This window comes from Gadus macrocephalus, chromosome 2 (assembly GCF_031168955.1).
Source record: "Gadus macrocephalus chromosome 2, ASM3116895v1".
NCBI classification, from domain to species: Eukaryota; Metazoa; Chordata; class Actinopteri; order Gadiformes; family Gadidae; genus Gadus; species Gadus macrocephalus.
Window position 1 is genome coordinate 67,501 of NC_082383.1, and position 12,779 is coordinate 80,279.

At 51.2% G+C, this 12,779-nt stretch overlaps 1 protein-coding gene across 1 annotated transcript; it reads left to right on the forward strand.

The window, feature by feature from the left end:
- Positions 1 to 84: 84 nt before the first annotated feature.
- On the forward strand, positions 85 to 10,664 carry gcat (glycine C-acetyltransferase). The gene is made up of 9 exons (XM_060075483.1): positions 85 to 418; positions 1,633 to 1,763; positions 1,865 to 1,966; positions 2,404 to 2,550; positions 3,765 to 3,919; positions 5,854 to 5,936; positions 7,148 to 7,319; positions 9,813 to 9,934; positions 10,358 to 10,664. The coding sequence occupies exons 1-9, from the start codon at positions 202 to 204 to the stop codon at positions 10,507 to 10,509; spliced, it is 1,281 nt and encodes a 426-aa protein (XP_059931466.1). The 5' UTR covers positions 85 to 201; the 3' UTR covers positions 10,510 to 10,664.
- The last annotated feature ends 2,115 nt before the right edge of the window (positions 10,665 to 12,779 follow it).

Consider the following 12,779-nt stretch of genomic DNA (forward strand, 5'->3'; position numbering starts at 1 on the left):
CATGTCCAACGGGGGGCAGTAAAGCACGATAAAATGAGGGATCCCAGCTTTAGAAATAAAAGAAGAAGTCTCATCCACGTTTGATTGGCGCTTCCAGCGACGCCCTCAGATTACGTGCGTGGTCACGTCGTGCGTGACGTTCATGCCTACGCGTGGAGTGTTTGGTAACAGTTGCCGACAACAGTCTGACAGCTTCGGACCATGTCTCTCCTGCCTGCCGTCCGGGGTCTGCTGAGACCCCTCAGGTGCGTCCTGACGCCCCCCGCCCCTCCGCGGCGCGGCCACGCGGCTGTCGCCGACGCGAGAGCGATTCTTGAGAGCGAACTGGAAGGGATCCGAGTGGCAGGAACCTGGAAAGGAGAACGGATCATCACGTCGAAGCAAGGTCCCAGGATCAACGTGGACGGCAGTCGTGGCAGTGAGTAGGAGATCAACGACAGCATTAAGCATACATTTATTAATAATTTTCAATCCGCTGCCTCGCATCCACAGTGTTTCCACAGTTTTGGAGTAAAGACTCGTCCATGTTCATACTTTGACGACACTGATCTTATAGCGTGTGTGTTGATCAAATAAGTGCTGAACTCGCCCCCTGAGCCGGGCTCCTATCGCCTGATCTGTGCCGTGTTGCTCTTGTTCATTCTTCGTTAAAGGTCGTGTTGCAGGGTTTATTTTTCAACGAATTTGTGCAATTTGCTTGGTGGTATTTAAGATTTTAAAATTATTTATTGTATTTAATGTTGTTAGGTATCACAGTACGGAATGTAATACGAAAAAGTAGGTACTATTTCAGGTAGGTACTATTGCTATTGATTCCCCCAGAATGCATTGCATGACGTCACGTTGGGGAGACACGGACCAAAGCCGCATTGAGACCCTTGAGAGTAGAGAGTAGTAAGAGAGTGTTCAGCAGATTATACAGATACAAAGATAGATGCATAGATATTATATATAGTTAGTTTATGCTACACGTGAACTTCCTAAGATGGCGTAATTTGATTGGTTCGCTATCTCGTGAAGCAGCGTAGCCTTGGAGTTGGATAAGTTGGAGTGATTGTGTAGTACGGGCGTGCGAGAGTGAGGGAGAGAGCACACCCGCCGTGATGATGTTTGGCTTGTTGTGGGCTGTCTGTCAGCATCCGCCGGGTTGGACGGTGTGCTTTGTGTACGTGTTCAATGTACATCTGTCTGGTCGTCTTTGCGGTAGATTGATGGTTAAATAATGTCACACCACGATCGGTTATACTTGCCGGCACTCATTTGCAAGTGCACTGATTGCTGTCCGTTAGAAAACACCTGTTACTGCCAAAAACGACAAAAACTGGACTTTAACACTATTTTTGAGACATTTTATAAATGATACACATATTTTGAGTGCTTTATGTACCCATTAATCAAAACTTCCGGTTAACCTGCACGTAGGCCTTTAAGCCTTGCGGATGACGTGCTGATGTGTGAACATCAGCACGTCATCCGCAAGTCTATTGGCTCTGCCCTGCTCACTCATGTGTTGAAACTATGTCGACCCCACAATCTCCACAAAGTATCTCCTTTTAATGTTTGTGATTGTACGTCTGTTTCTGTCTCCGTTACTCTCTCTGTGTCCGACTCTCTTCTCCTTCCTCACTCCAGCAATCTTGAATTTCTGTGCCAACAACTACCTGGGTCTGTCCAGCCACCCAGAGGTGGTGCAGGCGGGGGTGGATGCTCTGAACACCTACGGGGCCGGTCTGAGCTCCGTCAGGTTCATCTGTGGCACTCAGGTACAAGGTTATACTCACCCACTCACTCACTCACTCACCCTCTCACTCAGCCACCCCATGGGGCAGCAGGTGCCCTCACCCTGACTCTCTGAACTCCTCAGGATCTCCACAAGGAGCTGGAGAGGAGGCTGGCTGAGTTCCATGAGAGGGAGGACTGCATCCTGTACGCCAGCTGCTTCGACGCCAACGCCGGCCTGTTTGAGGTCAGGGGTCAAAACGGGGCTGTTTGAGGTCAGGGGTCAAAACGGGGCCGTTTGAGGTCAGGGGTCAAAACGGGGCTGTTTGAGGTCAGGGGTCAACGCGGGGCTGTTTGAGGTCAGGGGTCAACGTGGGGCTGTTTGAGATCAGGGGTCAACGTGGGGCTGTTTGAGGTCAGGGGTCAACACGGGGCTGTTTGAGGTCAGGGGTCAACGCGGGGCTGTTTGAGGTCAGGGGTCAACGCGGGGCTGTTTGAGGTCAGGGGTCAACGCGGGGCTGTTTGAGGTCAGGGGTCAACGCGGGGCTGTTTGAGGTCAGGGGTCAACGCGGGGCTGTTCGAGGTCAGGGGTCAACGCGGGGCTGTTTGAGGTCAGGGGGGAATTGGGGTCCTGTGTTTACCGGGGGGAGTTACCAGCCCAGCCCTGACCCCCCCACCCCCCAGGTGCTGCTGGGGCCGGAGGACGCGGTGCTGTCTGACGAGCTGAACCACGCCTCCATCATCGACGGGATCCGGCTCTGCCGCGCAAAGAGGCTGCGCTACAAACACATGAGCCTGGAGGACCTGGAGGCCCGCCTGCAGGAGGCCCAGGTAGGAGACCGCCCGGTAGGAGACCGCCCGGTAGGAGACCGCCCGGTAGGAGACCCCCAGGCAGGAGACCGCCCGGTAGGAGACCCCCCGGTAGGAGACCCCCCGGTAGGAGACTGCCCGGTAGGAGACTGCCCGGTAGGAGACCGCCCGGTAGGAGACCCCCAGGTAGGACACCGCCCGGTAGGAGACCGCCCGGTAGGAGACCGCCCGGTAGGAGACCCCCAGGTAGGAGACCCCCAGGTAGGAGACCGCCCGGTAGGGGACCCCCAGGTAGGACACCGCCCGGTAGGAGACCCCCAGGTAGGAGACCCCCAGGTAGGAGACCGCCCGGTAGGGGACCGCCCGGTAGGAGACTGCCCGGTAGGAGACCCCCAGGTAGGAGACCGCCCGGTAGGGGACCCCCAGGTAGGAGACCCCCAGGTAGGAGACCGCCCGGTAGGGGACCGCCCGGTAGGAGACCCCCAGGTAGGAGACCGCCCGGTAGGAGACCCCCAGGCAGGAGACCCCCAGGTAGTAGACCGCCCGGTAGGAGACCCCCAGGTAGGAGACCGCCCGGTAGGGGACCCCCAGGTAGGAGACCCCCAGGTAGGAGACCCCCAGGTAGGAGACCGCCCGGTAGGAGACCCCCAGGCAGGAGACCCCCAGGCAGGAGACCCCCAGGTAGGAGACCCCCAGGTAGGAGACCGCCCGGTAGGAGACCCCCCGGTAGGAGACCCCCAGGTAGGAGACCCCCAGGTAGGAGACCGCCCGGTAGGAGACCCCCAGGCAGGAGACCCCCAGGTAGGAGACCCCCAGGTAGGAGACCCCCAGGTAGGAGACCGCCCGGTAGGAGACCCCCCGGTAGGAGACCATGATGAGGGCTGCTTGGAGCACCAAGGGTTGGGGAGGAGTTAGACTTTTCTTGTAAATCCTTTTTTAAGAAATGGATCATGCTACTTCTTGGAAGATTTTGTAATTTTCCTATTACCACATTCATATGACGTGCCACCGCATGGTGCGGCATCGCCCGTCCTGTACCCCTCCCCCTCAGAACCCGGAGGGCGGCGTCCTTCTGAGGTCACAGCTGTTAACTTTAAGCTGTTGGCCTTAACCCTAACCCTCCATGATCATGAAGTCCAGCTTTTATATTCTTTGCTCCGCTGATCTTAACTGCTTTTGTGCCCCGCTTTTTCACCCCTCCTCCACCCCCCCCGCCCCCCGCCCCCCCCCCCCAGTCGTCCCGCATGCGTCTGGTTGTGACCGACGGGGTGTTCTCCATGGACGGGGACGTGGCCCCGCTGGAGGGGATCTGCACGCTGGCCGAGCGCTACGGGGCGCTGGTCTTCATCGACGAGTGCCACGCCACCGGCTTCCTGGGCGCCCGCGGCAGGTGGGCTCAGACCGCAGACCCTTAGGGTCTCTTTGGGGTCCTCTTGGGGTCCCCTCCGTCCCTTAGGGTCCTCTGATGGGGTCCTCTGAGCCGACAGGATGTAGGAGACAGGAGGTAGGAGACAGGGAGCTATCCTTAGGGTCCTCTTTGGGGTGCCCTTGGGGTCCCCTCCGGCCCTTAGGGTCCTCTGATGGGGTCCTCTGAGCGATGATGAGATGTTGATACGAGGCCTGGATGAGGATCATCACTGATAGAAGCTCAGAGGACACACCGAGTGCCCCTCCCAGGACGCTCTTGGTGTGGTGAACTACTGGTGATCCTAGGCTGTTTTGGGAGGTTCTTATTTTTTAGCAACGAAATGATTGCCCAAAAACAGTCTTTACTGTCCCTGTCCCAATCAGCTGTCTTTTTCTCGGCACAAAGTGTTGTGAACACTTTTAAACACTGCAAGGCCAAAACAAGTCTGGGCCCGGACAACATTGGTAGCCATGTCCTTTCTTGTTGTGCAGAACAGCTATGCCCCATCTTTTATTATATTTTTAATCAATCTTTGTGTCAACAGAAGGTCCCTGACTTATGGAAAAAGTCAACTATAGTCCCTGTTGCAAAGCACAATCACCCCAAGACTTTATATGATTACAGACCCATAGCCCTCACGTTACTTGTGATGAAGTCCTCTGAAAAGCTGATCAAAAGAGAACTGTCATTTAGGGTTAGGGTCCCTAACCCTAACCCTAACCCTAACTGTCATTTAGGACGAACAGCCTCCTCGACCCACTGCAGTTTGCATACAGACTCAACAGAGGGGTCCAGGATGGAACAGTACTTAACCTCATCCTCAAACACCTTGAGGGTAACAAAAAACCTGCCAGACTACTGTTAGTGGACTTCTCGTCAGCCTTTAACACCATTCAGCCCCTCCTGCTGGTTGAGAAGCTGCTGCATCAGTTCAAGCTGGAGGCCAACCTTGTGGGCTGGATATTAGACTTCCTCACAAATAGATCCCAGCGAGTTAGAATAAATGATCACCTCTCTGACTTGGCCCTCACATCAACTGGCTCTCCGCATGGGAGTGTTCTCTCCCCCCTTCTCTACATTCTGTACACCAATGACTGTCGCTCAGTGACTGATGACCGACACATTGTGAAGTTTGCTGATGATACAGTTATTGTCAGCTTACTGAACAATGAGGAAGCTTCACACGGTCCGGTAATCGACCACTTTGCAACATGGTGTCAGGATGCCTCTCTTGAACTCAATGCCTCCAACACTAAGGACATGTGTATTGACTTTAGGCGTAATGTCTTTAACCAGGTAAGAACTAGTATAAATGGTCAGGAAATAGAGGTTTTTAAAGAGTACAAATACTTAGGATCTATTATCGATGACGAGTTGTGTTTTGAGCAAAATACCAGCTTGCTTTGCAAGAAAGGCCAGCAGCGCCTGTATTGCCTTAGGAAGCTGGCCAAGTTCAATGTGGACAAGACCCTGATGACCCTTTTCTATAGGTTCTTTGTTGAGTCAGTTGTCATCTTCTCTTTAATCTGCTGGTATGGGTCTATCACCGTAAAACAAAAAAACTCCCTTTCCAAGTTAAGTAAGGTGAGCAGCCGTATCACAGGTTCTAATCAGAAAGGCCTGGAGGAACTTTATCAGAAGCAGATGCTAAAAAGGGTTGAATCTATCCTGTCAAATAGATCTCATCCCCTACGGGCTGAATTTCAGATGTTGCCGTGTGTGTGTGGGTGTGGGTGATTTGGATATATATTGACTACTATTGATTGTATAGTGTTTTTTATTGTGCGTGTGTGACTTGGATTTGTATACTACTTGTATATCTACTGCACAACAAATTGCCCCATTGGGGGACAATAAAGTGTCTCCTATCTCCTGCCTCCTATCTCCTACTCACTAAAGTGTGTTGTCCTCTCCAGGGGGACTGACGAGCTGCTGGGTGTGATGGACAGAGTCCACATCGTCAACTCCACCCTGGGGAAGGCCCTGGGAGGGGCCGCAGGTACGCCTCCTGCCTCCTGCCTCCTGTCTCCTACCTCCTGTATCCTATCCTCCCACCTCCTACCTCCTGTATCCTTACCTCCTGCCTCCTACCTCCTGTCTCCTACCTCCTGTATCCTATCCTCCTGCCTCCTACCTCCTGCCTCATACCTCCTGTATCCTACCTCCTGTATCCTATCCTCCTACCTCCTGCCTCCTGCCTCCTTTCTGCTGTATCCTATCCTCCTACCTCCTGTATCCTATCCTCCTACCTCCTGTCTCCTACCTCCTGTCTCCTACCTCCTGCCTCCTTTCTGCTGTATCCTATCCTCCTACCTCCTGTATCCTATCCTCCTACCTCCTGTATCCTATCCTCCTACCTCCTGTATCCTACCTCCTACCTCCTGTATCCTATCCTCCTGCCTCCTACCTCCTGCCTCCTTTCTGCTGTATCCTATCCTCCTACCTCCTGTCTCCTACCTCCTGTATCCTATCCTCCTACCTCCTGCCTCCTGCCTCCTTTCTGCTGTATCCTATCCTCCTACCTCCTGTCTCCTACCTCCTGTATCCTATCCTCCTACCTCCTGTCTCCTACCTCCTGTCTCCTACCTCCTGCCTCCTTTCTGCTGTATCCTATCCTCCTACCTCCTGTATCCTATCCTCCTACCTCCTGTCTCCCACCTCCTGTCTCCTACCTCCTGTCCTTTTCCACTGCCTAACCCTCATCAACACATTCTGGCTAAATGCTTATTCAGCAGATCTTGGGGGGAGGGGGGGAAACCACACCCCGCCCCGCCCCACCCCCTGTTTGAGCTAGGCTCCGCCCACTAGCAACATATTTAAATGGCCTTCCTGCAGTCTTCAGGTAGACCCTTAATCTGGAGGCGGGGCTATATGTCTGCTCTCCTGCCCAGGCCACTCCCCCTCAGCTTAATTCCAATTTGCTGTGCAGGCGGACTGGACTGGTTGGCCGACCGGAACTGAAGAGTAACTAAAGAGTAACTGAAGCGTAACTGAAGAGTCCGTATTCCAAGCAAATCCTGTGTTCCTGAAGCCCCCCCCCCCCCCAATGAAACTGATACACACAGAGGAAGCCGGCGACATCAACTGATAAAGGTTTCCTGTCCAACATGGACTGGGTTCTCTTCAGGTTGCTGTTTATACCTCCCAGTTCAGTCAGTGGTCCGTAGCGCCCCCCAGGTGTGTGTCTCAGCTGTCCCTCTGCCCCCCCAGGCGGCTACACCGTGGGCCCCAAGCCCCTTATCGACCTGCTGCGCCAGCGCTCACGGCCCTACCTCTTCTCTAACTCTCTGCCGCCCCCGGTGGTGGGCAGTGCCCTGCGCGCCCTGGAGATGCTGCTGGCCTCCAGCCACATCGCCCAGAGCATGGCCGCCAAAACCATGAGGTGGGGGACTGCGTGCAAGGGGACTTCCTGTAGGGGGACTGCCTGTAGGCGGACTTCCTGTATGGGGATATCCTGTCCGGGGACTTCCTGTAAAGGGGGACTTCCTTCAAGGGGGACTTCCTTCAAGGGGGACTTCCTTCAAGGGGACTTTGTGTGCTCCTGTGAATACTAATGCCGTGTTCCAATATCCATACTATCCGTACTTACTAGCCTAAGTTTGAATACGTAGGGCGTTCCGATTCAGATCGGGCGAAAATAAGTGTACTGAAAGGACCCGGATGATTAAAACAGTCAAATTGCGTAGTGTGGATCGATGTACACTTTTCGTACTCAACGGCAGCCATCTTAGCTACGTAGCGGAAGAGGGCTGAGCCAAAGTCGGCGCATTTTCCACATAGCCTGCATTAATAGTCATTTTGCAGTTTTTATAGCTTTTTATAGCAGCTAGGCGTAAAGAGTTCACTGTTCAAAGCGGGATGTTTATTGCGGGGGAGGAGCCGCGGCTGCAGTCGTGATCGTTATTTCCGGTTAGCGCACCAGAGTTTTCGATTTGGAACAACACTGACATGATCTGAAAATTAGCGCACTTAGTGAGTGCGGATAGTGTACTTCATTTAAGTGTACTCATGGAAGTATGGATATCGGAACACGGCATCAGTCTTTGATTAAAGCAGCTCCATAGTAACTTAATCCACCCCGGTATGAGGCTTTATACTCAAGGTTATTTCTCTTCCCCCCCCCCCCCCCCCCCCCGGACATGGAGCGTATCTGTAGTTAGGGCTGACCGTATCCTTCTGAAAGCTGATACTACGGTTATCTGAGGAAGCATTTTAACACAGGAATATGAGAACGAACCACAGGAACTCAGAATAAGTCTGCCTGCAGCCTCTCTAGGCAGGCTATTCTACCCTTAACCCTCTCTAGGCAGGCTATTCTACCCCTATTCTAACTAGAGCCCGACCGATAAAGGATTTTTAAGGCCGATACCGATACAAATATTTGGTGATTTAAAAATCTGATTTTCAGATATATCGGCCGATATATATTTAAAAAATAAATTCTAGAAACGCGTAACAAAACAAAAACAGATTTCCCTAACATTGGTTATTTGTAGTCCTCACTAAAATAATAAGGTAATGCAGTTTAAAAATAAACTTTATTTTATTGTTTTATTCTCACAACAGAAAAGTCAAAATCAAAATGTATTAAAGTTCTGATAAATAAAATGTATAAAATTACAAACTTAAATTATTAAACTCAAAGTCCTTTGAACAAAAACACATGAACCCAATATTTTTTTTTAATATTAATTAATCGGCCGATACCGATAGTTTGGAAAATGCCTAATATCGGCCGATAATATCAACCCGCCGATATATCGGTTGGGCTCTAATTCTAACCCTAACCCTCTCTAGGCACGGTATTTTACCCCTATTCTACCCCTCACCCTCTTTAGGCAGGGTATTTTACCCCTATTCTAACCCTAACCCTCTCTAGGCACGGTATTCTACCCCTATTCTACCCCTCACCCTCTCTAGGCAGGGTATTCTACCCCTATTCTACCCCTCACCCTCTCTAGGCACGGTATTTTACCCCTATTCTACCCCTCACCCTCTTTAGGCAGGGTATTCTACCCCTATTCTAACCCTAACCCTCTCTAGGCAGGTTATTCTACCCCTATTCTAACCCTAACCCTCTCTAGGCAGGGTATTTTACCCTTATTCTAAACCTACCCTCTCTAGGTAGGGTATTTTACCCTTATTCTAACCCTAACCCTCTCTATGCAGGGTATTTTACCCCTTTCTTAACCTTACTCTCTCTAGGCAGGTTATTTTACCCCTATTCTAACCCTAACCCTCTCTAGGCAGGGTATTCTAACCCTAACCCTCTCTAGGCAGGGTATTCTACCCCTATTCTAACCCTAACCCTCTCTAGGCAGGGTATTCTACCCCTATTCCAGCCCTACCCTCTGGGAGGGTTGAGCCATGTCAGGTAGAGCTCAGCCTCCTCTAGTTTGTATCCTAGAGTCTAAAGCCTGGATGCGTGTGGTTTTCTCCTCTGCCACCTTGGAATAAACCGGTTTCTCATCTGAACAAGTTGTTTAGTCAAGATGATGTCTAGGCTTTCCTCCACCACACCAATGGAGAGTTGAGTTGTGTTTTATTGGGATAAGGGGATGAAGGTCAGATTAGTTTGTTATTAAGAGGTAGAGCAGAAGAGATTCAAGATTAAGAAACTAAACAACCCAACAGAAACGTCCCTCCCTCCTTACGTTTCTCCAACAGAGAGGTCAGTAAGAAGCTAGTGTTGCATTCACACATCTTTGATTGACAGCCAAATGGATTACCTGAACCAATCAGGGAAGAGATGAAATCCATTTAGTCTCAGTTATCCGACTGTCGGCTTGGGCGTTTCTAACAGATACATCTGTTAATAGTAGCTCTTAAATCGTACCTGCAGCACCTTTTTTAATATGAATTTCCGCTCCTCCAGGTTTAGGGACCAGATGACGGAGGCAGGCTTCACCATCGCCGGCTCCGCCCACCCCATCTGCCCCGTCATGCTTGGAGACGCACGGCTCGCCTCGCTGATGGCCGACGACATGCTCAAGCTAGGTGTGTGTCTAATAAGCTAGTATCACAGGGACGAGAAGCGAACCTCCTCAGGGCCCATGGGCTAGCTCGGGGTACGCAGGCTAGCTCTGGGTACGCGGGCTAGCTCTGGGTACGCGGGCTAGCTCTGGGTACGCGGGCTAGCTCAGGACCCCCGGGCTAGCTCAGGACCCGCGGGCTAGCTCAGGACCCGCGGGCTAGCTCAGGACCCGCGGGCTAGCTCAGGACCCGCGGGCTAGCTCAGTGTACGTGGACTAGCTCCTGACCCGTGGGCTAGCTCAGGACCCCTGGGGCTAGCTCAGGACCCCTGGGGCTAGCTCAAGCTACGTGGGCTAGCTCAGGACCCTCAGGCTAGCTCAGGCTACGTGGGCTAGCTCAGGCAAAGCGGGCTATTTCAGCAGTCATTACCCCCTCCCCTCCCTCTAGGTGTGTATGTGGTGGGGTTCTCCTTCCCGGTGGTGCCCAAGGGCAAAGCCAGGATCCGGGTCCAGATCTCGGCGGCCCACTCGGACCAGGACATCGACCGCTGCGTAGAGGCCTTCATCCAGACGGGCAGGAAGCATAGCGTGGTTGCGTAGGACCGGCTGCGTTCTCCAGCAGACTGTTGCAGACTTTACAGACTGTTACACACAATGTTATGCTGTAAGATCTACACGTGACTTAAAGAGATCCATTGGCATATTATGTATTTTTGGCTGCTTTTGTCCTATGATTAAAGTTGTTTTGCTAACAATCGGCTTCTTGTTTATCTTACATTGTACGCTTCTTTTCTTTGGATGCTTCTGTACTTTTAAACAAATTTAGTCCATTAAAATACGCACGCCTGCAGCAGTGCCATTGGCTCTGGGAACAACCAATGGAACTGGATTCATCCCAGGGTGTCGTCAGTGGGAAGGATGAGATCCTGTTCCCAGTTCCCAAAATCCTGTCGGCACCAGCCAAACCGAAGGGGACGGATGCCAAACAAACCGAGTATTAAGGAAAAAGGCTAATAAGGGTTAGGGTTAGCCCTAACAGCTAATGAGGGTTAGGGTTAGTCCTAACAGCTAATGAGGGTTGGGGTTAGCCCTAACGGCTAATGAGCAGGTTAGGGTTAGCCCTAACAGCTAATGAGGGTTAGGGTTAGCCCTAACAGCTAATGAGGGTTAGGGTTAGCCCTAACAGCTAATGAGGGTTAGGGTTAGCCCTAACAGCTAATGAGGGTTAGGGTTAGTCCTAACAGCTAATGAGGGTTGGGGTTAGCCCTAACGGCTAATGAGCAGGTTAGGGTTAGCCCTAACGGCTAATGAGCAGGTTAGGGTTAGCCCTAACGGCTAATGAGCAGGTTAGGGTTAGCCCTAAACCCCTCATGCAGGGTTAGGGTTATATACATCCGTCCACCAGCCTGTCGCCATAGTGGGGTCTCGTGTTGTCATCAGACCCATTAGTTAGGGTTAGGGTCTCGTGTCGTCATCAGACCCACTAGTTAGGGTTAGGGTCTCGTGTCGTCATCAGACCCACTAGTTAGGGTTAGGGTCTCGTGTTGTCATCAGACCCATTAGTTAGGGTTAGGGTCTCGGGTTGTCATCAGACCCATTAGTTAGGGTCTGGTGTTGTCATCAGACCCAGTAGTTAGGGTCTAGTGTTGTCATCAGACCCATTAGTTAGGGTTAGGGTCTTGTGTTGTCATCAGACCCAGTAGTTAGGGTCTAGTGTTGTCATCAGACCCATTAGTTAGGGTTAGGGTCTAGTGTTGTCATCAGACCCATTAGTTAGGGTTAGGGTCTCGTGTTGTCATCAGACCCATTAGTTAGGGTTAGGGTCTCGTGTTGTCATCAGACCCAGTAGTTAGGGTCTGGTGTTGTCATCAGACCCAGTAGTTAGGGTCTAGTGTTGTCATCAGACCCAGTAGTTAGGGTCTGGTGTTGTCATCAGACCCAGTAGTTAGGGTCTAGTGTTGTCATCAGACCCAGTAGTTGGGGTTAGGATCTAGTGTTGTCATCAGACCCAGTAGTTCTCTTGGTTCTCCTGAGAGTCCCTGTCTGGACCAGGTGGAAGGCCTCTCTATTTATGACCAACAGCAGCTGGTATCGCTGAGGTCTGAAGCCGCTGCCTGGAATGGGAATGATGACCTCCTTTCCCTTCCCTTTTTTCCTAGACCCCCTCTATTATGCCCTTCGTGTCCATCTCAGACAGTTTGGAAAAAAGGTACATGTGTGAGTGTATTCAGGCCAGGTGATTTGACATCAAAAGAAATGGTTATCAACAGGAAAGCTGACTTTATTTTTGTAATAAGGCGTTAATTCTTAAATACGTCTCTATGGTGATAATCAATGCATTCCACCCGAGATTTAGACGCCACCAGCAGGGGGCGCTGACAACTCATCACTCCCGGGAGGCACAGCGGTGTCGCAGCTGTGTTCAGTTACTAATTAGTAAGTTTTTTTAAGTGATTGGCTCACCTGTTACTTCTCCACTGTGGCTGCTCGCTTGGCTTTGGTTCAGCTGAGTTAACCAAACAACGTTGTTCAGCCGTCCGAAGTTTCTTTCACAAGGTAGTAAACTTAACATTAGTTTAGAAAACATCTATGAACATGCATTCACCTTCTAGTTAGCGGTTATGTCTTACTAAGCTAAATCTATTCCTTTGTTCACAGGTTAATTATGAATCATTTTCGAAGTAAAACGGAACAAACTTGTCTGGAGCTGCTGTGAGTATAACGTCTATTCCACTGGCCTTGTAATTAATTAAACGTTTTTAAATGTTTATGGGTGTTATTTCACGTTAACTGTTTTAAACGAGTAAGCTTTTAGTTGTCACTGGATTGTAATCGTATAGTTTGTGCGGCCTTTTATCAGCCTGATTGTT